Raw genomic sequence first — 26122 nt, forward strand, 5'->3', positions numbered from 1 at the left:
TCTTGAGACTGGGGGCAACAGAAAAAGGGTGCAGCAGGATTTTCGGTCTGGCACAACTGGCAATGTCCTATCCACTTGTGCAGTGTGTCTTGGGTGCAACCCCCACAAAATCATTGAATGCAAGTTGCTCAAGACGTGGGACAACACCTTCGACACTATGCTCCCACATCAGCAAAATCCTCACAATGTGAGATGGGGGGTAATGTGGCCGAAGCTTTCTCGTGATTTTTCCATATAATCCGATCCCTTGACAACAGCGCTTCTCTTCTTTTCATTCTTTCCCCCCTCATCATCTTTCACTGTGGTGTCTCCCTTTGACACTGCACAAGTCTTAACTTGTTACAGTAACATGGCACGAGTCCCCCGCCAGCAGACCAGCCCTCTGCCGAACGCACGGCTATAGACGACACCGGAGCCTCACCAGCTCTATAGACGATAACAGAGCATCATTGGCTCTATGACGATAGATGACGACAGATGACGACAGATGACGATAGACGATAAGCGGCAACTGCCGGCTTAGATAAGCGGTCTGGACCGCACGTGATGATACATGACGACATAGGTCTAGAAGACCTATTAATGTTATCAAGATAGAAGGCATGCCTCGTGCTGCCTTGAGGACGATAGAAGGCAAGCCTCACGCTGCCTCATGGACAGATAGAAGATAGAAGGCAAGCATCATGTTGCCTTAGATAACGATAGAAGGATACCACGTGGATCCTATCTCTGATGGAAGCGTACCGCATGGACGCTATCTACGATAGAAGCCCGCCTCATGGACGCTATCTCTGACTCATGTAGATAAGCAGATTAGAACCCAGCTTTAGGCTGAGCTTAGATACGAAGAGTAGCCTTATATAAGGTCGAAGATTACAAGTAGACGTTCCTTACTTTAATCTTACTAGGTTTACCCTTGAACTCCTTGTCCCACTAAAGCTACCTGCTCGACATCGACTCGTACCTTCAGTGACGCCTCTCACTGTCTGTAAACCCTGCTATCATCTCAGCGTAACCCCTCGTTAACCACCACGAGCTACGTTCGAGTACGCAACCTTTGCTTGTCTGTAAAGGCCGACAACTCTCAGCACTCGGTACCACTGTCGTGGTTGTCGCTGTTAGATTATCCTAGTCGCACACGACCGTTTGTCGTAACATAACTCCTGAGGCTGAAGCCTTAATTTGTGGATTTTTGGAACTCTGGCAAAAGATGGATGCAGAAGGCAAATGTGCGCCGGATTTACTGATTGAGAAGGAGAAATGGTGCAGGAGATGGAACAGAATTTTGATATGTTGGATCCGCTTTGATTTTTGGGTGTCCACACTAATTTCTGAAGGTATGAAGGTCGAAATTTCAGTAATCATGAAAACTGTGTTGGATAGGGGCGTCACACTTGTGCTATCTGCGGAGGAGATCACCAAGGGCAAAGAGCTGACTAAGCTCCATGATCACTTTGTGGAACAGCTTCAATTTGTCAAGGATGCAGCCACTCGTCAGGCCGTTACTCAAAATGCACCAGTGGATGTTTCGATGGACAGTGAGGGCAATGAAGAAGATGCAGACGGAGAATCCGAAGTTCTGATGAAGCGGCCGATGTGGGTCTGCAAGTCAAAGCAACCTGCGCCGAAGGTAAGTCCGAAATTTTTGCATTTTGACTTATGCTAAATCTTTCAGGATGATGAATCCGACGATGGGATAGTTGTTCATGATCCTCCCTGCAAACGCTGCAACAAGCGCAATGCGGAGTGCGTCGGACCCAAAGGTCTCAGATGTATGGAGTGCTGCAATGCTAAACAGGCGTGCTCCTATTCTCGCTCTGGTGGTAGGTCCTTCTCTTCACATTTTCCGATGTTTTGATGTTTTCTACTTAGCGCGCACCAAAGGCAAAGTGTCTGCACGTCGGCCGACAGCGGCTTCTAAGGGTCAGATCGCGTCTTCATGCAGATCCGAACCTCTGATTATGATTTCCGAAGGTGAGGACATGCCTTCCGCCTCACACATTTCCAAGGCGAAACCGGTGGCGATGCTGCTGACTTGGAAGAGGAAGTTGGTGGATGTAGAGGAAGAGGATTTCGCACTTGTGGACTCGGGTTTGTGCGGAGAGGACTTGGTTATGGCGGGTAAGCTTCGGAGTGTCTATGCGAAGTTTCGCACTATCCAGGGGCTGATGTCCGAACTTGCGAATGAGCTGGACATGATGTGGGCGCATGTCAACAAGAAGGCGCATTACTGAATACTCTTGTTTTTCAACATCTTTCTGCACTCTGTACCACCACCTAGCATTTCCTTTGACTGTACAATGTATCCAATGCATTTCCGAATGTCAAAGTGTGATGTCTGATGACTTATTCCGATGTCTGAAGATCAAAGTGTTGGGTCTGCTGGTCAAAGTGTTGGGTCTGATGTGATGTCCGAAATTTCTGATTTTGTCCTGTGTCCCTTGTGTCCCTTGTGTCCATGTCTCGTGTCTCGATGCTAGGTCATCCCCCACTAGGGTGTCTAATAAAAAACAATGAAAAAAATAATTGTAAGTGCGAAATGAAATTTCGGATATCATAGTCAAGGCAATACTAGGGGCGCAGATTACCATCTGACTTGACTTCATTGTACAACTTTTGACTTTCTTTCTTCGGGTTTGCGGGTTTTCGGGTTTCTAGATAAATATAAGGTCATGTGTGCGGGGTGCGGTTTGAAGATGAAAAGCTACATAAATAGGGGTTATTAGCACATTTTTCGGGTCTGAAATGTCTGTGTACTATTAGTGTTTTTGTAAGTGTGGATATATGAGAATAGTGGTTTTCATGTTATGAGATACGAAACACTGGTCGAAACCTGGGGTAAAACCTGCTATACTTGTATGAACATATGTGTGCTTTTTCGGACATTGTATAACCTGAAATTTTGGGTTTCGGACTATAGCTTTTTCCTAAGGTAACAACATTGTCGGCTTTCATACTGATAAAATGCGATCTGGGAATGTGATGGACAGGGGTATTGAAAGTGTCGGTAAACTGGATGATCGATTCGGATATTTCAGGTCTGATGTGATGGGTGACAGGAGAGGAGGATGAAACTATGATGGGAAACTGCGGGTGATAGGGGTATATCTTTGGGGTAATGGGAACATATGGTTTGGGTGTTTCGGATGTTAATGTGCGGACTTTCGGACATGAATTTTTGGACTGATACCTATACCAAAGAACATAACCAGTGAGCGATATAATGGAGAATGCTGCGGGAATGAGATTGTCAGTGCTTTCCAAAGAATGTGAAATGAGTTTGTGATCTAAAACTACGATGTCGATATCTGATATTTTGGAGAAATCGTCGGCCGATATTTCAGGTATCTCTGGTACGTCATCTCCTAGGGGCTTTAGCTCTGAACCTGATACATCTGATGTTAGTGTTTCCATTTCAATAACTTCTACCAATAATTCCAAATGTTCTGTCGATAACTGAACTGGTTTGCAAACCAGGTCCAATATTTTCGGGTTTTCGGGTTTTCGGATCTATCGGGTCTGTCAGGTCCACATTTTTCGGGTCGGGTGTACGGTCCTACATTCTGTTCTGGGTAGTATGACAAAATTTCGTTAGCAAAATTCAACCAAGATGTTCCTACTGATTCTGGGTAATCTGCCCATAGTTCCTTGTCATCGGATTGGTTATACCTGATAGCATACTGAATGACCTGAATGTCCGATAACTTGTTCTCTTGTCCTAGTCGGTCTACAGATTGCAAGAATGCAAAAATTGCATATGCATCTCTGGTAAACCTGGGGGCTGACATGTCAGTGCTGAATGGCATACCCAGGGCATCGCGTGAGATGTGGATAGTGCGGGAAAATATGTCGGGTCCGAAATGCAGGTTTGTCAGGAAGTCCTAAAAATTGAAATCACAAAAATAAAATAAAAATAAAAGAAACCCCTCACGGTGGGCTCCAGTTGTAGAGATACGGGCACTACACGAAGTAAGTAACCAGCAATATAAAAATGTGTTGTGGTCGTGCACAGCCTAGTCTGCTATACTTGCAAGACAAGTGTGTTCGACCCGAGGGGTTTGCTGTATGGTATTAGAATAATTAGTTATATGAAAAGGAAGATAGTCCGAAGTGCGGGAAACCGAGTCTGATGTCAAAAACGTCAGGTCCGATGTTTTTTGGTTTTGGGTTAGCAGGTTTGCGTCGGGTTGCATCGGGTTTGCATTGGGAATATAGTGAATGTTGGGGATAGCGAATGTCAGATGTTTCAGAGTGTTTTGGATAAAGAATGGATGATATTGCGGAATTCAGCTAAGAACTACTAAATATCGGATGACCTCCTCCTACTCGGAGGTAGAAAGGTAAGTAATAGGTAGGAGGTATGCGAAATATATAGTGTCTATGTAGAATTTCGGAGTGCTATAGGCAAAAGTAGTAGCACTGATTTTCAGGTCTGATGTCCTATGTAATAAGACACAATGTACTGTGGACATGTAATAACGCATTCTACAATGTTAGCGATGTGAAAAAAAGTAACTGCGCACCTAGTGGGGATAGATACAACTGGACAGGACATAGGGAGGACAAGTGCATGGGAAAATATTGGGTCTGATGCGGCTGAAACGTCGGGTCCATCGGACTAGCATCAGGTTCATTGGACTAGCATCGGGTTTAGTGGATAAACATCAGATTGAGCAGGTAAGTGTCAGATAACATTGGGAAGTGGTTCGAGTGCAATGGGTGTTTGACATGCATTGGGAATTAGCTGAATACATGCTCAGCGCGAGGCTGAGTGCTACAATGACCTACAACATAAAGATATCAGTTTGGAGCCTATAGCACCACTGAGTTGTAAACCTACAATGTGTCTCAACAAATGATGTGCAGTGTGGTGCAGAGATAGACTGCTTGAAGGATGCAAGTGATGTACTGGTGTGAATGTCATGGAGAACAACTGCACCTCAACCAGAGCCTGTGGCCTGGGGTGCAGTGGCACATAGGATGACTTCTTGCAGAATCATTTCAGCGATGCCTCAATTTGCATCAATGTTATTCGAAAGGATGTGTTAGTAGTAGATTACCTTGTTTACCAAGGTCACTCACAGCTTGTAATTGTGGCTGAAGGATAAAGTTATGCATCTGTGAGAAGTCCTGGCCAACTGTTTCTCATATAAAATATCTCCACAGAGGAATGTACTACAACCTCATATTTCTCCTGCAATGATCTAGGGACTGTGAGATCCTCTGTCTCTATGGTGTAATTCATCTTTGCAACCCTCTGAAAATGTCCCAGAGCCAGCCTCTGCCATAGCACGCACAAATGCTGAATGAGCTGTGGGTTCCTTACCACTGATAATCTCTGCATCTATTGACATCTGATGGATATCATCATTGTCTGTGGATCTGCATCAGTGTGTGCCATATGCTGTGTTGCTTTGGAAGTCACATTGGAGTCTTCTGCTCATCTCAGACTGTCATCTTGCTTGTAGATGTTGTTGAAGTCAAAGTTGTTGGTGTGAATTGCTGCTGGTCACTGCAAGGTGGCCATTCTCACTGCTTCCTTGACGATTCCCTCCAGCACCGGTGTGATCATGTCCACCATCTTTGTTTCCAGCCGCTCTTCCATGCCGGCTATCAACCTCTCCTCCAGCTTGCATCTGATGCAGTGTAGCACTCGAGCTTGCGCTAGGCTCGTATTCTGCTATTTTCTAATGCATGTCAAACACCTGTCGCACACAAATCACTTCCTGATGTTATCCGACACTTACTCGCTCAATCCGATGTTTATCTGCTAAACCCAATGCTAATCCAACAAAACCTAATGCTAACTCGATGAAAATGTCCTCCCTATGTCCTGTTCTGTTGTATCTATCCCCACTAGGTGTGCAGTTATTCATTTTCATGTCGCTAACATTGTAGAACACGTTATCACATGTCAGCAGTACTGCATGTCTTATTACATAGGACATCGGACCCGAAAATTATCACTACTACTTTTGCCTATAGCACTCCAAAATTCTACATAGATACTATATATTTTGCATACCTCCTACCTATTACTTTGCCTTTCTACCTCTAAGTAGGAGGAGGTCATCTGATATTAGTAGTTCTTAGCTGAATTCCACAAATATCATCCTTTCTTTATCTGAAACACTCTGAAACATCCAACATTTGCTATGTTCTTGACACAAACCCAACACAAACCCAACACAATCCGACGCAACCCACTAACTGAAAACCTGAAAACATCGGACCTGACGTTTTGACATCAGACTCATAATTATACCTTTGGACTTTGTTTCCTGTGCTTTGGACTATCTTCCTTTTTGTATAACTAATTATTCTAATACCATACAGCGAACCCCTCAGGTTGAATGCACTTGTCTCACAAGTATAGCAGACTAGGCTGTACAAGACCACAACATTTATATTTGGCTGAGAGCTTACTATGTGTTCCCTGCTCAGCCATGCACATCAGCAACTGCCAGTTGGTGTTAGCTTGAAGGAATTGAGGCAGTAGATCCTCTCCCCCCCCTGCCAGGGTGTCTGGACTAAGACTGTATATGCGGTTCTCCATCATCCTGCTGTGGCCAGCTTGAAGGGCCTCCACAGTATCTTCATCATCCTCCTCCAACAGCTCCTCTGCAAACCGACCTAGCTTGCATTTGAAAGCAGTGCTGATATAACACCACGAGTTGATGCCAAGATGGAAGCTGAGTTTGTCTATACTTTCCCTGGCCATGGTGGCAGACAGCTGGTCAGTGGTGAATAACTTGTGGTTATTCATGAAGATCTGTGTCTGATATAGCTCTTTGATTGATGGCTTATCTGGGTAGCAGATATGGGTAGCAACTTTGGTGAAGGGCCTGGTGAGAGTGAGGTCTTGGATCATGATGTCAGCCATGACTCCATCTATCGAGTGAGGAATGATCTTGTCTGAATCAGACAGTGCAGTGCCCTTATAATATGTTCTAAGCATGGTAAGGTTCTTTCCCAGCATGACCTCCAGAGTGTGGAGTATCATGAAATGCTTTGTTGGACAGGGAATCATGTTGTTTGCTGTCTTGATCAATTTTGTCATCCATACCAATGTGAGAATGGAGTGTATCTTCACTTGTAGTGTCACTCCCCTGGATGAGTGCAAGTTCCAACTCTGCCAGATCCTCTGCAAGGCTCAGGGAGATCGGAATCTCATACTTGTCACCTCTGTTTGTCCTCAGCAGCATGGCAAGGAGACCAATGGTGACATGCTCATATGACTTCATCGTTGTGGCTTTCTGGTGACATTGAAGAGGTGAGTTGTTGATTCTGCTTTGGATTGGGTCGGTTTAGTGTACACATATGATAAAAATGAGCAACTCACTCTTTTGCTAGATTGGAAGAGTTGAGTCGCTGCAGGATCACCTCATCTGTGGTGTCCAGCAGGACCAGGGCGCTCTCTAAATAAGCCTCCACTGCTGTTGCAAGGTTGGGCATCAGCGAGTTGTTCACCTTCAGTATCTCTATGAGCCTCCTCAGAGTCGCAACATCATGACCGGCCACATGTTTATGTCACTTGGTCATCAGCAGCCATGGGCTCACCATCTGCTTCTCTTGCGGTACTTGCTCCACTCTGATTACCTCCGCCATCTCCCATCACATCACATCTATGAGGTCCTGATGGTTCGACTGCGGCTCCTTTTTGTCAGCCACCCTCCAGAACATCTTACAGTCTGACCTGTTTAGCTGTTGCATCTTACAGAGAGACCACTGTTTTGGCAAGGGAATAGTGAGGTGGCTAGTTCTATAGTGCGTCTGCATTTATTTTTTCGACCCACACACGAATTCACATGAATGGCAAGTGATTCCTTGGTGCATCTTCAGACCCTTATAGACAGAGTGACCTTTGCCTCCTGTAACAGTGGTGGGAAGAGCTGCCTGTATCTCCATCATGGCGACAGCTTGAGAGAGCAGATCTTCTTTGAGTGTTGCTCTGTGGGCTAAATGGACTTTGACTATATGAGTCGAGATGTGATTGAGGGGGACGGCAATCTCACATATTTCGCAGCACAGGATATGTAGGTCTGAATTGACCACAATGTTGATGGTATTAAGGTAAGTGTGATGTAGCACTCTGTTCTTTGCTGCTGTTGCTGCTGGTCCAGATGTCTCTTTCTGAGTGAGAGTGGTCTGTAGTTGTTGTTGTCAGTGAGTTAGTATACATATATGCTGAGTGAGGGACTTACTAGATTGTCTTGCTAAGAGTTTGCATGACTTGCTGCTCTGGAAAAATCCTAGCAATTTGCTGGTAGCCGATGCATGATCAAGATTGAATTAAATATGCTTGCCTTGTGATGCTCTGATTGAGCTAGTTCATTGACATTCATGAATTGTTAGTATGAAGATGGCTGCATGCAATGTTGATCTGTTAGCATGTGTGTGTCTGAGCAATGCTGGTTTGGATAGCTCCCCTGGTGGGTTTGATACTCGGATGGTTCTGCTATGATGGATGTTCAATTCATGTCCAGAGGAGGCATGTGTGATGAGACTAAGGGACTTGCTAGGCTCAGTTGATAATCTATGGACTCTTTGTCATTGTTATCATTGGTCTGATCATGATTGATCAGCATGGAGGCATGCTCATTTTGTAAAGAGATGATACTTGCCTGATAAAGTTGAGACTCTACTGGCCAGATAATAGTGGATGCTTGATTTAGATTGATGGACTACAGATGTGGTAGTTAGTTAGTGTGTGTCATCATGATGGATGGCTCTTGCCTGATTTCTCATTGCTGAGGACTCAGTGCTTTTGCTGGTCTGGTCATCCTCTGTCAGTGTGCGTGTATGCTGATTTGAGCAACTTTACCTTTGCTGATGCATTTAGTTGACTGGTGTCCACTGCAGAGGACTTGCTACTTTTTCTGGTCTGGTCATCCTCTGTCAGTGTGCATGTATATTGATTTGAGTGACTTTACCTTTGCTGATACACTTGGTTGACTGACATCTACTGTAGAGGACTTGCTGCTTTTCTTTGTAATCATTAACTGTCAGCCATGCATGCATGCTGATTTGAGGGATTTACCTATCCTGACATGTTGGTCTGGTTGCCCCTTGTTAGCATATGCCTGCACTAACTTGATGGATCTCGAGTAACTCACCTTTTGTAATGTACTGGTCTGATTGTTTTTAATCAGCATATGTATACACTGGTTAGATGAGCATTGAGTGTCTTTACCTTGCCAGATGTGCTGGACTGATTAGCATCTTTTGAGGACTCGATCTGATCATGCTCTGTGAATATATGTGTTTGCTAATTTGAAGCACTTTACTTCTTCTTGTCCGATCCAGTGAGACTTGACTTTGGTCATGTGTCTTTTCAAAGTCTCAGAAGTGCTGAATGCTAATTTGAGATCTGTAGCAACACATTTTTCATCAGAGCACCAGCATTCAAATAAACCATCTGTGTTCTTATGGGCAGTGATGGTCTGACTGGTGGCTCTATAGTAGAATTTCTCAGTGTTAGAGGTGCATGACTTTCTATGGGTGCTGAAATCCTTTCTATTGAAAACCTGAGAGCAGGTGGGACAGAGGGGCATGCTGACGACAAGGATGATGGTGGTAGAAGTGGTGGCGGGCAATACCCACCAAAGCACCACCACAGCCAAATCCACACTGGCAGCAGAAAAAATCAAGACAATAGGTTTGCTCATCCTAAGGAACATATACTGATGTCAATACCCTCCTCTGAACACTCCTCTCAGATATCAGACGGGCAGGACATATAGCTGCTTGCACTGCAAAGGAGGAAGATGTCAGGCATGCAGTCTTGGCCCAGCTGCTGGAACCCTGTGATTGAGAATGCTTGGAGAGCTTGTTTACATTTACATACAAAGGGAAGGAACTCTAGCTGGCATTTGCAATACCATAATGTTTATACTAAATGGCTTCGATCCAAATGCACCTTGTTACGACTTCAGCCTGAGTGATTAGAGATGCGCCATTTGCTCAACCATCATTTCTTGTCTCACTCGCTAGATGCTCTCGCTTGTTTGGTCTTCAGTGAGAACCACTGTTTGTGACTAGGTAGTAGTGTCAAATTTCATGATCTCAGATCCCCCATACTCATTGCTTCTCCAGCCTTCATCAAGTATACCAGTTCATATAATATTTGTCTATTCACAATGCAGTATGGGAGCTACCCTGATGTTATCTATAGTGCACTACTTAATCAAGAAAACATGATGTCCAACATCTGAATATCATGATCAGCCAGAATCAACTGTCCGTCTTGCGCTCCATGAGGTCTCCAAAGACGGTCTCCTCAATATATGTTTGAGCTTATCAATGGCAAGGGCTATGAAGTTCCAAACAGTATTGTGCAGGGCGAGATCCTTGTACGGGTGCTGTATGATTTGCATGAATGATGCGACAGTAGCCTCTGGATTCAAGAGATGACCGATGATTATCGCAGGCGAGGGCTGAGTCACAGACAAGGATGTGCAGAGAGCATAAAGAACTCTGATTGACTCCAGCAGAACAGCCATCCCAATATCCTACCCTTTGACATAATTTGCCAGGACATTGACAGGGTCTATTCTGAATCTCGTAGGATCTGTGAACCCAGCACCTCCTGCTACCCGCACACATAGAGCTTGCTCGAGAAGACATGGTTTTGAGGAATCAGGAATGGACTGCTTATAAATGAGGATGAGCCTAGTGAGACTGAGGTGCAACTCCAGGAGGTAGATCAGACATCTGGCATCGCCATAGCATCATGAAGTGTAGAGGGTGCCGAGGATATATGGGGCAACTGCTATTGATGATACAAGTGGGTTGATAGTGTAGGCAGAGGGTGCACCGCAGGTATGACATATATTTATCGCTTGCAACACCCAGCAACAGAATACTGAGTTCCATCGGGCTGCAATGATAGTGATGGATGAGTGATATAATGAGTAAAAGATGAAACTTGCACATTTAGTGGATCACTGAGGGCCTGGGGTGGCTTTTCACATATAATGGTCCGTAAAGGAGTTGTTAGCACACAAAAAATGAACATTTGCAGGGATTGCATACATGGGCCTGAGCAAGGATGTGACACACCATGTACCACTCCTTGTAATTACACACATGTTCATCATACGCAGTGTTGATCTCAAACTCTTTGCGCAACAAGCTTGTCCATACGTGCCTCCAGTTGTTTGACACAGTGTTTGGACGCATCAAGAGCACCAGATGACTGTTAAAGCTCAGTGTCCTCAGCACGCAGCCAGGCAACTTCAGCTTCTAGTGTGTATGCTTTGGTGGCTTTGACAGCTTGGTCCTATGCACATGTGAATCTGTGGAGAGGTAGAGAAGATGGGTGAGATAACCTGATTATAGTGACAGGGACGTCTATGGGGGCATGGATAGCGGAACATATCTAAGTTGGGAACAACGACAAGAGCAGGAGTGCCTTGCCACCTATTGATGATAGTCTCAAGGAAAGTCACAATTTGGACTGTCTTACCCTGTGTAGAGTTCATGTGAGTAAAGACAAATGATGTTTGCTGATAGGCGTACCAGGCCCATCTCATCAGCAAGGATACAGGGTTGCAAGTTCCACCAATTGTCACAGAGCCAGTCAAAGCCATTCATCTGAAAGATCGTTAGCATGCCGGCTGGATCAAGAAACACTAAGTAGTAAACCTGGAATGGCATAAGTTGGAGTTAGCTGTTCTGACTGAGCTTGGGTTGATGTTTCTGGCAAAGGGCATGCTGTGTGTATCCATCCTTCACTCTGCTCTCCAGCTTCTTGATGTCCTTGTCTGATTTTCAAATGAAAATGTTCTGCAAGTCTATAAAGTGTTGGAAAGCTGCCTCAAATGCTAAGTAACCAGGCTCCTCAGAATGAGGGGGAGAATCCCAGGTTGCTATTTCGCCACTTGAGTTACACAGCGATAAATGAGAAGAAATATTCACCTTCATCATAGCCCAGATCACCCCATTTGATAAATACCCATGCAACATACTTGATGTCCTTGATGTCCAGCTCCGACTTATCAACAGTGTGCAAGAAAACATCTACATTCTCCATACAATCATCACTAGGTTGTTCACCTTTCAACTGCATTTTCACCAGCTGATCCTGGAGCTCCAGAGGCAATTCCAATTCCTCATTGCTCTCCACAACTGATTTCTGTTTACCTTTCTTTCTATGCCCCGACCGGTGTAGAACTTGGAGTCCTTGTAGCCTCGTAGAGGCTATTTTTGCAGTGTCCCTCAGGTCCTCACGCAGTGTGCGCTATCACTAACATGGCATGCATCTTTTCCATTGTCAGCTGACGGCTGCGGCTCACATGCACACATTGGCTCATGTCCGCTTTTCTTCGGCTCCGTTGCACATCCTTCCTCCGTTCTATCCATGTCCTCCACTTGTCCATTGGTGCATATTTTATCTTGTTTGCATTAGACTAACTATATTTCCGAAGCTATATTGCTTATATTTAGGCATATGCACGGGTGACGGGTGTGGGTCTGACCTTGCACCACCCGTACCCTCACCCATACCCTTGGCTCGGGTTGACACATGAAATGATGTTACTTCAGTCAATGTCAAGTGTTTGTTCAGTTGCAGTTGCCTCTTACTATCTCATGTTCATTCTCACCTCACTGTTTGTTCTCGCCTCACTGTGCAGTCGACTCGTGCACTATTGTGCCTTCACTACTGGAGCCAGCTCAACCTCGAACCCCACCATGATCATTATCTATCAGCGCCCTACACTACCTCAATTTATTGGCCCGTAGTTTCATCTCAACACTATTTAGGTACATCACACATGTAGACTCAACTCTGGATGGGGGACTGATATGTTCTTTTTCTTCAGCTTCATCCTTCATGACCGTAACATTACTGTTGCACTTCTCATTGTTGGTGAGGCCATCTGAATTCCTTTTCTTGTATGTGTTGGCTCATTAGCAACACCCATGTGAGACTAAGGACATAATCTGTCTTATACCATCACCTCTCTCACCTCTCCAGCCCAGGTCACCCTCATTCCTGCCCTTGGTCATGACCGGCCGCAACAACCTCAGCCATCCACTCCTGATCCATTCCAGGTCCCGCAAGTTCCTTCTCACTCTCAGACACCCACTCCTGATACTGGACACTTTGGAGTCAGGGACCCTAGGATTAGTAGGTTGATTGCTGGTGGTGAGCTGTTCTTTTCTTTGTCTTTAAATTCACTTAAGAATACAACTTTGATCCATAAATATACTTGTTCCTTCGTTATGCTGGACTCACAGCATCCACTCCCTGCACCCACCTTGGCAAACCACACACCTACTCCTTTCCCTGGGCCGCAACCACTGGCCAACCTTTCACTCGCCAGCACCAACCAACTCCTTCCTCACATCACCTTGTATGTATGCGGCCCATCTCCATCATACTCTCTAATGCATGGGATGCCATCAGTGTTCCCAATGCCCACTTACCCTTCGCAAGATCTCCTCATCTTCTTCCCTCCTCCTACTCTCATCTGTTGTCTGCACTCATCTGAGCCATGTCAGCAGTTGCTGACATGCACTGGGCATTTGCGCATGGTGTTCGTGGTGTTGGGAATGGTGTGGTGGAGCTCCGGCCCATTGTCTGCAAGCTTGGTCGAACCCGGTTTGAACGCGAACCTTTGTATCCTGCCATATGTCATTGTGTACCCACAGGGTATACCCATGATGGGTTGTACCCATGGTGCATTACCCTTGTACCCACAACAAAACCCAGACCCTCAGCTCGGGTGCGGGTATTCCTCAGAGTGCGGGTGTGGGTTAGAGTGCTGACACCCCAGGGTTTACCCATGTGGATCCCTACTTATATTCACGTTACTTGCGTTATGGACCCTTGTTACATATTACCGCTACCTACTCGGCTCCAAACAGTGCTTCAGTGCACTATCATATATACTTAGAGCCCGTTCAGCAACCGATGTTTGAACAAAATTTATGTTTATGTACAGATTGCGTTGGAGTGGCATGGAAGCCGTTTGTGGCGGAGTTTCAATGAACCCTACCTCCCAATCATGCCTTGCAGGAGCGAAAGATCTTATCAGTGAATGCAGATCATCTCAGCTGTAGCTGCCATCATCCTCTACACTCAGTTTCAACTCTTCATAATGACTCAGAGGGGCAAAAGTAAACCCAAAGCCCAGTGGTGTGAGGAGGAGGTCAATGCATTCCTGGTCTATCTTCAATTGCAGGTGTCAAAGATTGCTGGGACAACTTTCAAAGATGAGACCTTCAATGAGGCAGCAAAGAAACTTGTGGGACTTCAGAAGCAAGGCCCAGACAAGGACATGGTACAGTGTAAGAGGAAATGGCAAGCAGTACGTTTCTGTATCCTACTCCCTAGCTGCATCGCTAACTTATTATTAATACTCCTATAGTTGAAACAAATCTACAATGCCATCGAGAGATATCACAACAATTGATTGGGCTGTCATTAGGACAATGTTAATGGTGCCAATATTCAGGGGGAAGCGGCAGAACTCCAGTGGAACCAATTGATTACCACTAACAATTCCAACAAGGTACATTTGTGTTTATGATTCTGTCTACTAGTCACTTCTTATTTTCAGGTAATGAAACCTTTCAAAAACAATGGATGGAGACACTGGCAAAAGATGTCAGATATTCTCCCAAACAGGAGTGGTGCTCAGGGGGCAGCCGCCTACAATCCAGCTTCCTTGGCTGCAGGGGCATCAGCAGCTATTCCTGTCAATGCTGAGGCCGGTGGATCCTCCTTATCTGTACAAGCATCGGATGGTCCTATCACTGAGGCCAGTGGATCTGGACTTGAAGTCGCTGCTGTGCCACAAGCTGGATGGGACCAGATCAAGTCAGCCCTCCCATCCATCACTCCTGGAGTTGCTAGAAGTTCTATGAATGTCCCTCCTCCCTCCTCTTCTATTGCGCCCTCCAGTATGGGCAAATGCTTGCATTCCAACATAATTTTGTCCCCCAGCACCGCCCAAACTACAACCTCACTTGTAGATTCATCCCACGCCTCCAATGTCAACAAAAAGCCAAAGTTGTCGACACACGGTAAAAGTCAAGCTGGCCGCAGTCACAAAGGCTCTAGGGCTGCCAAAGATGCTGCCAGCACTGCCATCTTCATGAACCTGCAAGGTTCCATCAACAGCCTGACAGACAGCCTTCGCAAATCAGCATCCAACACTGACCAAAATGAAACTGGGGTGTTGGATGAAAGGCTAGAGGCTGTGCTTGCCATGCAGGAGAAGGAACTGATTTCAGAAGATGAGTCCGTTACCCTCATAAACATGTTCACAAGGAGCCCAGCAGTATGCTCCATCTACTTGGCTGCCAAGCCTGAAAGACGGATCCCCTACTTGCGATCTGTTCTTGACCAGGCTGCCAGGGGGGAATTTGGTGTGTTTTAAACGTTGTCATTGTCATGTTTTACTTTTTGTCGCACTCATTGCTGTATGTTCTCATTTGTTTGCATCATGTTACATGAACCTCACTTGTTGATATGCAGCACATTTTCATTTGTAGCGCTATGTACACTACAATGTTGTCATACTCCTAAGCATCACTTTCATTATCATCCTCACTCCCATAATATTGGTCAATGTCCTCGATGTCCTCTGGATCTTCATCAATATCTAATGAGTGAGTGATGTCTACCAAATTGCGCTCATGTAGGATGTTCTGGTAGTCCTCCCACATCTCTGCGGCCATGCGATCGTGAAACACATTCACATTTACATCATCGTCAACGATTGGATCAGTATCATCAGGACCACCTTGAGCAGGTTGGCCCTGATGGGTAGGGTTGTCATTGAATATAGCCCTGTGAGGGAGCGGCTCTTCGTCTGGGTCGTGAATGTGTATGTAATTGTGCAGAGCACACAGTGCCGCAGGAATGCGAGCCTGGACGGCTATCTTATACTCTGGCGACACTAAGAGAATGCGAAAGTGCCGCTTCATGATGCCGAAAATATGTTCAATAACATTACAAGCAGACACATGACGAAGGTTGAACAACTCTTCCTTGTTAACCAATCTAAAATGAGTATTGTTAGTTGAGATACACTGCAGAGATTAAAAGTCTTACCTGACGCTAGCACGACCCCACTCTGCTAGTTGGTACTGAACACTGCAGTGAGGAAACCAAGGTCTGCAAGAAGGTACTTTCCAGGCAGAACAACCAAGCCATCATGGTGGGCTACATCCCAAAGCCGAGCATCTGTTGCTGACTCCTCCCATCCAGTCAGTGCAAAGGTAAATTGAAGATCGAGGTCACAAGCAAAGAGGCAGTTTTGAGATACCAAACCTTTGTGGTTGTAGTATAGGTGGCAACTGGCTGAGGGAGGAAATGTGTGAATATGACTCCCGTCGATTGCGCCAATAACATCACGAAAGTATGGCCAACATTTTGGGTTATCGCGAATTGCACTCAAGACTGGTGCATTGGCAGGAGCGGGGAGGTGGACATATTCTGTGTAAAAAGGGTGGGATGTGAAGATGTCTAGCATTTTGCGAAAATACCTATGAGAGTATCAGTACCAGCGTGAGTGTGAGTGTGAAATATAGATCAAAATACAAACTTAGAGATGGTAGCATTTGAATGCTGGAATCGTTCTGTGACGTGTCTGACAGTTAATCCTGTCACACACATATAAAGAAATATGGATAGCTGTTTTTCAAGTGAGACATAACATGAATCACAGTGACCAAGGGTGCGAAGGTCCTCTATCAATTTCTCGAAGACCTCAATATTGACGCCAAGCTCGCAATGAATGTGATCGGGATGGCCAAGGATTAGTTCAATCACCCACTCTTGCCCTGTGAGGGCTGATGTGTGATAGGGCTCAGGTTCATCAGTGTCCTGCATGAAGACATGCACTGCGGCCAGCAGGAGGCTGAGGATGAGCACAACATAATGAATGATACGATGCCGAAGCTCAGCACAGTGAGGCCGGGGGGGACGATTTTGTTCCAATATTGGACGAACAAGCAGGACTATGAGTGGTCGTTGTAGGTTAAAGCGGTTATGAATAGGCTCATCTGCATCCATAGCTATTTAGATTATCGTCATAAATGTTATCAATGTTATCAATGTTATCGGCCGCTCACTCACTATTCAGACTGAGCTTGAATTTCGGTAGCGTGTGCCGACCGATAATGTTTGATTTTGCGAATTTTTTGTTCAAACATCGGTTGCTGAACAGGCTCTTAGTATTTGAGAATTTACCAGACCCCCGCTCGCAGTTGACATCTCCTCCATCAATCCTCCTTGTCAACTACCGCTAGTGGTGCAGCCTTGTACATACCACCCTACAATGTCTACGTCATTGGTAGTCGTAATTTTACGTTGCATCTTGATCTCACCCAGCAAACCAAAGACACGAGAATTTGGGTTGGTTCATGATTAAAATTTCATCATATGTGAAGGACAACACGTTGTCAAGGTGATGCTACACTACACGCCCAACTTCTGTGTGGGAGAGGGTAGCTGACACAAGGGACATGCGGATGAAGAAACCAAATGTGGTGTATAGGGATTCAGAAAGCGCTGTCCCAAGGAATGCGCTCGACCGTAAGTGTCGATGTGTCGAGGTTACTACGTCCGTCGGTGCTGATGTCCGTAGGCTGTAGGGAGCGAAAGCGCGCGGAGAGGCGGAGGCAGAATTCGGAGCAGCTAGCTCGGTGATGGACGGCTAAGGGATCGATGTGAACATGGCAGAACAGCACAGAATAGGCATGCACGAGGACGGCGAACTTCGACTTGAGAGTGTCGATTAGGAGGAAATACGCTTACCGAGCGGTGGCTGCAACGTTGAGGTCTCTGCCACTGATGTAATTGATGCGTTCAGGAATTCACTGCACACCCTATTGGTAGCCGATCACCCCACAGAAGTTGGGACTCGTGCAAATGTCACTGGTCGAGGACGAGTCTAAAGTGGCCGGTCTGAGTGAAGGTCTGTGTCTGCGGCCAGGTCTGGGTGCACATTCAGCACACGTGGTGGAGTTTGAAGTCGTCAGTGGCTAAGATTGGGGCATGATATGATTAGATAAATTACGCCGAGGCGACCTTAAATGAATGAGCACAATCAGATTATTACTACACAGTGAGACCTTGAGGAATGGACGCACAGCGATCAGCTAACTAAACCAGTGTATGATAACAAAATGTCCGAGTCATGCACGGAAAATATTCAACGGATACCACCAGCAAAAACGAATGAGCCTGCGAAGGTGATACTGATGTTGACTCTTCATGGCTGCTGGCTCAGATCTTCAATATGTACCAGGAGCCATGGAGAGCCAAGATCGAGGTAAATGATGACAAACTATTTGGATAAAGTTCGGACCGGCTAGTTCGTGACGACGGACAATCAAATGATTAAACCAGCAGTACCGTACAGCTGGCCGCATGCCGTACAAATAGAGTTGTGATCATGCAAGCGGGCCCACGTTCATTCAGTCACTAGGTTCATACCAGGTTGCTCCCTAGTAAAATAAACCAGTGGGAGTTCGATTCGTCGTCACACCAACCAACTACTATGTCGTCTTTCACTTATCAGTTCGACACACCGAGCTACAAGGGCACCTCAACGGTCCCCACTGGCCTATTTATCAATGGAAAGTTTGTTGAACCTGTAGAGAAGGGCACGATTGAGTATGTTCTTATCTTTACCGCACTCGGCGTCTACCTTATCATTTGACTTAGAGTTGTGAATCCGGGTAGGTCAACTAGCCTCTCAGACCTGATCAGCTTTGACAGTTGATGCAGTCAATGGAAAGGTCATAACCTCGGTCGCAGCTGGCACCGCTGCAGATATCGACATTGCCGTTCGGGCTGCAAGGAAGGCTTACAAAGAGTGCTGGGGCTTGAAAGTCCCTGGTGTACAAAGGGGCAGAATGCTCAACAAACTTGCAGACCTCCTCCAAGCCAACGCTGACGAATTCGCTGCCTTGGAGGCTTTGGACGTAGGTAAGGTGATACTTCAGCTATATATGCTAGCTTGTGATGTGACCCTATGTGCAGGTAAAGCTTTCAGGGTAGCTCGGAATGGTGATATTCTTGCTTCTATCGGTGCCCTGAGGTACTATGCGGGATGGGCGGACAAGATTCAAGGGAAAACTATCGAGGTTAGAAAGGCTTGACATGTCCCCTTTGCGATAATTCTAATCTATACCCACCTAATAGACGAACGAAAAGAAGCTGGCTTACACGCGTCACGAGCCCATTGGAGTGGTGGTTCGTACTCTCATTTTGTCACGCGGTGAAGGTATGCGAACTCAGCATCTTGCAGGGCGCCATAGTTCCTTGGAACTTCCCTCGTATGTTCATTTAATCCATATTCAGTGAGCGAATAACGACGGTGAATAGTCACGATGTTGTCGTTCAAGATCGGCCCAGCTCTAGCAGCAGGAAACGCTGTCATCCTGAAACCCTCTGAACTGACACCATTGACTGCGCTTCGTCTCTGTCCTTTGTTTGCTGAAGCGGGATTCCCTGATGGTGTCGTCAATCTTGTCAACGGCTATGGTAGTATCGCTGGTCAAGCCCTCAGTGAACACATGGACGTCGACAAAATAACTTTCACAGGGAGCACACTGACTGGGCGCAAGATCATGGAAACGGCTTCCAAGACTAATTTAAAAAAGGTCACTCTCGAGCTTGGCGGTAAGAGCCCCAGTGTCATATTCAACGATGTAGACCTGGAGCAGACCGTAAAGTGGGCCTCACACGGAATATTGTATGTCACCTGCATCGTAGCCGAACCCCTTGCTCACTTTTCATAGCATGAATCATGGACAAGCGTGCACTGCGGGTTCCCGCATATTCGTCCAAGCAGGGATATACGATAGATTTTTGAAGGCGTTCACTGAACATGCCTTGTCTTTGAAAGTCGGCGATCCGTTTGCGCGAGACACTTACCAAGGTCCACAAATTTCACAGACACAATTTGAGGTGAGCGCCTACCTAATAATGTAGTGAACAGTTTTGCTTACTTTTTATCAGCGGATCATGGGATACATCAAGTCTGGTAAAGAGGACGGTGCAACCGTTCATATCGGTGGAGAACGTCATGGGAACGAGGGCTATTTTATTCAACCGACCATTTTCACGGAGTGCAAGCCGAATATGAAGATCGTGCAGGAAGAGATATTCGGTCCCGTGGCTGCGATCATCAAGTTCACCACGGAAGAGGGTGGGCACATCCCATTATGGATGTATCCGAGTGTTAACAGAGTATCATAGAGGCCATCGAGCAAGCGAATAATACTGTGTATGGCCTTGCTTGTTCTGTCTTCACCAGAGACATTGACAGGGCGATTCGAGTCGCGCATAGTATCGAAGCTGGTACCGCATGGGTGAGCACGAGCATATTAGCATTAGGACTGCTAATGATTCGATGGACATAGATAAATTGTCACAACTCCTCTGAGTTGAGCCTTCCGTTCGGTGGTTTCAAACAGTCAGGCATTGGGCGTGAGCTTGGCGAATATGCCTTGGAACAGTGAGCCAAGACATGATGGTATGGCGACTTCTACTGACGTTTTGTTCCAGCTATACAAACCTGAAGGCTGTTCATGTTAACATTGGACACCGTCTTTGAAAGGCAGAGATTGAAATATCATCTAAGTGATGTCTGTTAAGAAAACGAAGTCCCAGAAAGCGAACTTAAAATGACTCGATGTATCTATGCTACCATTTCTAATGTACAACATTCTGTCTCTAAAATCTGTGGAATATGGCAGTATTAACCACAGTGCCATTCTACACTTCTGTCTTTACCATTTAACAGCTCCAAACAGTGCCTTGACAGGAGCGTTCGTTCCACTTTGGGGAATGTGACGTACTAACGCGGTGTTCCAGTCGGGTCGGACCTAAACGACTCGGAAGTGGTGAATTATCATACCTTGTCTTCGATTTGTCCCGTGCTCTGGTATTTATCGTTGCTGGCAATGCTTAGAGTAGGTTTCACAAGTTTGCACGTTCCGTTTCGGAGTTGGCCCCGTGGCACTGTGAAGTATCTCTCTCGATCCGCACCGGGGAGGCCATCATTTTTCACTCGGACTCTAGTATGTCGTATTATCTCTAGGCCGTCATCCATAGCTCATTCCATGGTCGTGACGATCAGATCTCTAGTACACTCGAATTGCGCTGGACACACGGCTCGCTGACTAGAAGTCGTTCCATCTCCTCCGCGGCGACTAAAGAAGTGGTTTCTTCAGAGCAGCTGGGCGTCACAGAACCTAAGGTTCACAGTGATATCCCCATTGCTAACGCTGATGAGCGCAAAGTATCCATTCTATGGGGCCCACAGCGTTGGTCTAGATTGTATGGACCTTCCGCCTCGTAGTAATTCCCGAGATCTGAACAAGCAAACTATCAGTCACCACATCTGGTTGCGCGACCACTGCAGATGCCCAGACTGTTTTCACCCGATAACAAAGCAGCGACTTCTCAACACATTTGAGGTAGTCTTGCGGCAGGGTGGTGATGGTGTCTTTACTGAGAAGAGACGTTTCCGCAGATTCCAGCTGATCTCAAGCCTATACATGTACAGGGCTCCACAGATGGCCTCGAAGTTGTCTGTATGTTGGCTTAACTGAGGTTTCAACTCAACTTGATCCGTTACTTAGGGCCCGGAACTAGCACCGAATCTCACTCGTCGGTATATCCATGGACATGGCTACAAGCCAACACATACGATCCAGCTCTTCAAACAACGCCAACTCGGTGCGATATTTTCTTTTATAATCGGTACCTTGTACTAATCGCGCACTAGGAAAGTCCTTTGGGGATCAAAGATTGAGAAGTGTCCACCCTCCGTGACTTATACCGAGGTCATGGACGACAAGGGACTGCACAAGTGGCTAACGAATGTTGTGCGTAAATCGAGAGCTTTAGGTGCTTGTCTCATATGCATGCAGGAAACGTTTGGCTTTTGCTTTGTCTCAGGGGTCCCCGCAACACCTGAGGCCACAGAGGAACTATGTGGACGTATCGGTTTTATCAGAGAAACCCAGTGTGCGCCCTCCCTCCTTATCCCTTCACTCCCGATCTGAATGCGCTTAGATGGGAAGTTTTGGGAATTTACTGCCGATCTTTCAAAGGGAGACACTGCGTACACCACAATGGCACTAGGAGCACACACTGATAACACCTATTTCGTATGGAATATACTCATAGTTCTCGTTGCGCCACTGATTGATTGCCAGCACAGACCGACCCTTGCGGCCTTCAACTTTTCCATCTCCTATCGCATACCGAAGGCTCTGGAGGAGCAACGCTTCTCGTAGATGGTTACTATGTCGCCGCCCTCATGAAAGAGCTACATCCGAAGTTCCACGATCTTCTTTCCCGTGTGCCCATCCCAGCTCATGCAGCAGGAGAACCGTCAGCACTGTACACTCCGAGTCCACCTGCAATGTACCCCCCGTTGCGATATCACCCGAGCACCAAAGAACTTGTGCAGGTACGGTGGAACAACGATGATAGAAGCGTGATGAGCCACTTGTTACCAGACGAAGTGGAGGAATGGTAAGCGAGCTGCATGGGTTAGAGAACTTTACTTTACTTAATCTGAAACCCCAGGTATCAAGCGATAAAGATTTGGAACGAACTCTTGACGAAACCTGATTCAGAGTATTGGGTCCAACTCAGTCCCGGGACTGTATTAAGTGAGTTTTGTCCGTGGCTGCCTGCCATATGGCTTAATCTCTTTTTTTTTAGCGATTGACAACCACCGCGTGCTTCATGGCCGATCCGCTTTTGACGGTAAGCGCCGCGTGTGTGGTGCCTACATTGGCATAGACGAATACCGTTCGAAGCTCGCTGTCCTTAGGGAGAAGTTTGATGGCACCGATGACAACGGCGAGAACAAGGTATGGAGACCTGAGGATAGCAGAAGTATTTGGAACTCCAATCTATGATTCGAGGGCCACTTGTTGAGACTCTGGTCCTTCATGAAGGTTTCGATATTGATTATGACTAGTCATGACAGTACGAGTGAGGTATCAATTAATTTCAGAACGTGGCATCGGAATAGATTCAAATGCTCTCTAATCATCTTAAAGCGCCAAAAGCATCTCGGTTGTGGTCGCCTCTATTTGTCGCTTTGGCTGCCCACAGTGCCCTCGGGTGAAAATTCGAGAATGCCCTTTTCACGTGGCAAAGGAAAGGAACACATCGTAGTTCGACATATCTCATGTGTAAAGGAGTAAGCGTTCTGAAGGAGTCATCACCGCTCTGTGCGTGGCAATCAAGGACGACGCGCACCGAAAGACTGGGCCTTCCCAAGCGTTGGTTGCGTTAATATGTCCGCCAGGATGACGATCGTGCCACGAACCAGCATGTTTTATATCGAAAGCGCGTAGAACTGAACGACAACTGTCAGTGGGAAGTATGTATGTACATTTTCCATCCATGTACAGCTCTCAGGATCGTCTGGTATAGCCAGAGGCAATCTGTGACCATTGGTTAATACCAAGGTGTTAAAAACGAGATTTCCAGTTGTATTGCTGGTGACCGGTCAAGCTACCAGGAGCTCTCGAACTTAAGAAGACCTTGTGCATCGAAGAGCAGCTGTGTCACCAGCACACGCGAGCAGGCATCGTAATAGTGCACCAACTGGATGATGGAACGAACAGAACTGGCCTGTATCGAACGGTTCGCACCCAAGGCTCTCCATAGCGTTACAGGATCAATGAAAAACCGGGGAGCAGCTCGCCGGCTATGCCATCTTTGAATGTTACATAGCATGTCTCTGACAGCAGATAAGTACAAGATGTACACAAGCGGACAATACATTCACCTAAATACTCTACCAACATTACCGTATGGACTTGAGAATGAACCCCTCGAGCCCACCGCACACCCACAGCTCCTGCACGCTTGCGCCCACCGTGCGGACTTTGTAGGTCTTTTCTCCATCAGAGCCACGCAGAGTCACATTCCCGTCCGTCATCGAAACACGTATTTCATGCCCTTTATCCACTGTGAGTTCGCCTTCACGTCCACCCGCACCGCGTGCGCCTCCTTTGGCATACGTCGCAGTGAGGTCAGCGACGAGCTCGGGACATTCAAGGCAGACAAGACCATTATTGATGGCATTACGTTTGAATATGTCGCCGAATGAGCCTGCAATGACAAGCGGTACACCAGCTGCCTTAAGCGCGGTAGCAGCCTGTTCACGAGAGGACCCGGTACCGAAGTTGTACCCCGATACCAAGACCACACCAGACTTGGTGCTTTCATCTGATGCGGAGAGCGAAGGGAGAATGGTAGCGACATTGCCTGCGAAAGACGTGTCGTAGTTCTCCATGACTACTTGTGCTTGGCGTTCGAGGGTAATGTCATCTTGGTAGGTGTATTTTCCAGGGTATAGTGCGTCCGTGCTCAGGTTGTCCTGTGGTGCGAAGAGCAGGCGACCAGAAAAGGCTGCGGGGAAGCCGGGGAAGAGGGGTTCTTCTGCTTGTGGTACCTCTGCCGCGTCTGAGGAGCCAGAGGCGATGGAGAAGACGGGTGCGCCTGCAGGAGGAAGCGAGGTTGCATCAAGAGAGTTGGGGGAGCAGATAAATCCCTTGACGGCGCTCGCAGCAACTACTGCAGGACTGGCAAGGTATGCCTGAGCCTTAGGGTGGCCCATTCGTCCCTTATAGTTCCTGTTCGTGGCGCTGATGCCCGTCTCACCCTCTTCCAACAACCCGGTGCCGAGCCCGATGCAAGGCCCACAACCTGCTGGGAGCACTTTGGCACCTGCAGCAATCAACTTGTTCCAGTGCCCCAACTTCTCCGCCTCCGCCTGTACCACAGAGCTCGCAGCTGCGACATAGAACTCGACGCCCTCTGCAACTTTCTTGCCCTCAACAACAGACGCAGCTGCAGCAATATCAGAGACCCGAGAATTGGTACATGAAACCAGGTATGCTTTCTGGATTGCAATTTGCTGGGATTCTAACTTGGGAAGTGGGGTAGAGACCTTGACGCTGTTAGGACCGGAAACATGTGGGACGAGAGTAGAGAGGTCGAAGATCAGATGCGAGGAGTATTGGGCACCGAGATCGGACGTAAGATTAGTTGCACGGAGGGCATCAAGATTGCGGCGATTGATACGTGGGTGTTCTGGCGGGGACGGTATTGATTTAGAGGCGAAAGTCCTTTGCTCTAATTTCGTCAATGCACTCTCGTACCAACTCAAAAGTGTGTCGTCGACAGGGAAAACGCCTACAAGTGCGCCCCATTCCGTTGTCATATTCGAAATCGTAAGTCTGTCGTCAATCGAAAGCGCAGAGACACCCTCCCCAGTAAACTCGATTGCAGCGTTAAGGACCTCGTCGTTGTTGAATGACCCGCAAAGCGCGACAATCACATCCTTGCCGGTGACACCTGGGGCTAGTTTTCCCCGAAATTCCACCTTGACCATACGAGGGACTTGCCACCAAGTCTTTCCTGTAGCCCACAAAGCTGCTGCATCTGTGCGCACGATGGCTGTACCCACGCAAGCAACGCCTCCATACATATTTGAGTGCGAATCAGAAGCAACAGTGAGGGTATGCGGGAATGCGTAGCCTTCTTCTACGAGGACTTGGTGCCCGATGCCGCGGCCAGCAGGATAGAAGTCAATCCCATGTGTGCGTGCAAATGCTTCAATGTTGGCATACTTGGCAAGGTTTTTGTCAGATTTATTCTGGACGTCGTGATCAAGGGTGAACACCGCCTGCCGGGAATTAAAAATTTTCTTTGCACCTATGGACTTGAATCTACATGCGTGTCATATGAATAATGATTTGAGAGGGAAGAAAAGAAGCACACTTGGATATGACAGGGCCCGTGTTGTCATGGGTCATGACATGCTCCGGGCGAATCATGACATAGTCGCCTGCTTTGACGACTTTGCCATCGGGGAGACTAACTGAGTATTTTTGGACAACTTTTTCAATGATAGTCTGGGGAATTCGGGGAGTGGCCACGCTGGTAGCGAAGAACCGCGCTGCTTGCAGGCACCCCCGACCGGGTATGCGCGGTGAAAGGCGCATCACAAGTATTTGGTGTAAGAAACCTGCAGCAAGTAGTCAAGACTCAAGATGTAAGTGTAAGAGAAACAGCTGAGACCACTTTGTTAGGGTTGTGTCAAGGAACCGAATACGA

The 26122-nt window shown here is 46.8% G+C and overlaps 7 protein-coding genes across 7 annotated transcripts; 4 read left to right on the forward strand and 3 right to left on the reverse strand.

The window, feature by feature from the left end:
• Positions 1 to 1210: 1210 nt before the first annotated feature.
• Positions 1211 to 2234, forward strand: F5147DRAFT_657419 (uncharacterized protein; the record flags this gene model as incomplete). The annotated part of the gene is made up of 4 exons (XM_041434268.1): positions 1211 to 1337; positions 1359 to 1630; positions 1676 to 1823; positions 1873 to 2234. 4 exons carry the CDS (start codon positions 1211 to 1213, stop codon positions 2232 to 2234), a joined length of 909 nt encoding a protein of 302 aa, XP_041287237.1.
• Positions 2235 to 5509: 3275 nt separating this feature from the next.
• F5147DRAFT_657420 (uncharacterized protein) lies at positions 5510 to 7455 on the reverse strand (the record flags this gene model as incomplete). Its single annotated transcript, XM_041434269.1, has 4 exons — positions 5510 to 5636; positions 6453 to 6915; positions 6983 to 7287; positions 7343 to 7455. The coding sequence occupies 4 exons, from the start codon at positions 7453 to 7455 to the stop codon at positions 5510 to 5512; spliced, it is 1008 nt and encodes a 335-aa protein (XP_041287238.1).
• A 3745-nt stretch (positions 7456 to 11200) lies between these two features.
• On the reverse strand, positions 11201 to 12314 carry F5147DRAFT_821062 (uncharacterized protein; the record flags this gene model as incomplete). The annotated part of the gene is made up of 7 exons (XM_041443696.1): positions 11201 to 11281; positions 11331 to 11468; positions 11521 to 11618; positions 11682 to 11765; positions 11835 to 11870; positions 11920 to 12241; positions 12297 to 12314. 7 exons carry the CDS (start codon positions 12312 to 12314, stop codon positions 11201 to 11203), a joined length of 777 nt encoding a protein of 258 aa, XP_041287239.1.
• Positions 12315 to 14105: 1791 nt separating this feature from the next.
• Positions 14106 to 15782, forward strand: F5147DRAFT_657422 (uncharacterized protein; the record flags this gene model as incomplete). The annotated part of the gene is made up of 4 exons (XM_041434270.1): positions 14106 to 14315; positions 14436 to 14519; positions 14568 to 15378; positions 15655 to 15782. The coding sequence occupies 4 exons, from the start codon at positions 14106 to 14108 to the stop codon at positions 15780 to 15782; spliced, it is 1233 nt and encodes a 410-aa protein (XP_041287240.1).
• Positions 15783 to 18376: 2594 nt separating this feature from the next.
• Positions 18377 to 20773, forward strand: F5147DRAFT_720869 (putative 1-pyrroline-5-carboxylate dehydrogenase). The gene is made up of 12 exons (XM_041438843.1): positions 18377 to 18634; positions 18686 to 18699; positions 18749 to 18949; positions 19004 to 19107; positions 19166 to 19216; positions 19272 to 19299; positions 19349 to 19718; positions 19765 to 19933; positions 19985 to 20174; positions 20225 to 20337; positions 20389 to 20483; positions 20534 to 20773. Exons 1-12 carry the CDS (start codon positions 18519 to 18521, stop codon positions 20580 to 20582), a joined length of 1500 nt encoding a protein of 499 aa, XP_041287241.1. The 5' UTR covers positions 18377 to 18518; the 3' UTR covers positions 20583 to 20773.
• Positions 20774 to 20848: 75 nt separating this feature from the next.
• F5147DRAFT_720874 (Trimethyllysine dioxygenase) lies at positions 20849 to 23095 on the forward strand. The gene is made up of 11 exons (XM_041438844.1): positions 20849 to 21048; positions 21108 to 21307; positions 21363 to 21447; positions 21504 to 21564; positions 21613 to 21709; positions 21759 to 21858; positions 21904 to 22000; positions 22049 to 22143; positions 22197 to 22513; positions 22568 to 22653; positions 22706 to 23095. The coding sequence occupies exons 1-11, from the start codon at positions 20932 to 20934 to the stop codon at positions 22903 to 22905; spliced, it is 1455 nt and encodes a 484-aa protein (XP_041287242.1). The 5' UTR covers positions 20849 to 20931; the 3' UTR covers positions 22906 to 23095.
• A 237-nt stretch (positions 23096 to 23332) lies between these two features.
• F5147DRAFT_720879 (homoaconitase) lies at positions 23333 to 26114 on the reverse strand. Its single transcript, XM_041438845.1, has 3 exons — positions 25787 to 26114; positions 23787 to 25734; positions 23333 to 23738 (listed from the first exon to the last, which is right to left on the reverse strand). The coding sequence occupies exons 1-2, from the start codon at positions 26008 to 26010 to the stop codon at positions 23805 to 23807; spliced, it is 2154 nt and encodes a 717-aa protein (XP_041287243.1). The 5' UTR covers positions 26011 to 26114; the 3' UTR covers positions 23333 to 23738; positions 23787 to 23804.
• Between the last annotated feature and the right edge of the window lie 8 nt (positions 26115 to 26122).

The sequence above is a fragment of the Suillus discolor genome (assembly GCF_016758755.1).
Source record: "Suillus discolor strain FC423 chromosome Unknown F5147scaffold_84, whole genome shotgun sequence".
NCBI classification, from domain to species: Eukaryota; Fungi; Basidiomycota; class Agaricomycetes; order Boletales; family Suillaceae; genus Suillus; species Suillus discolor.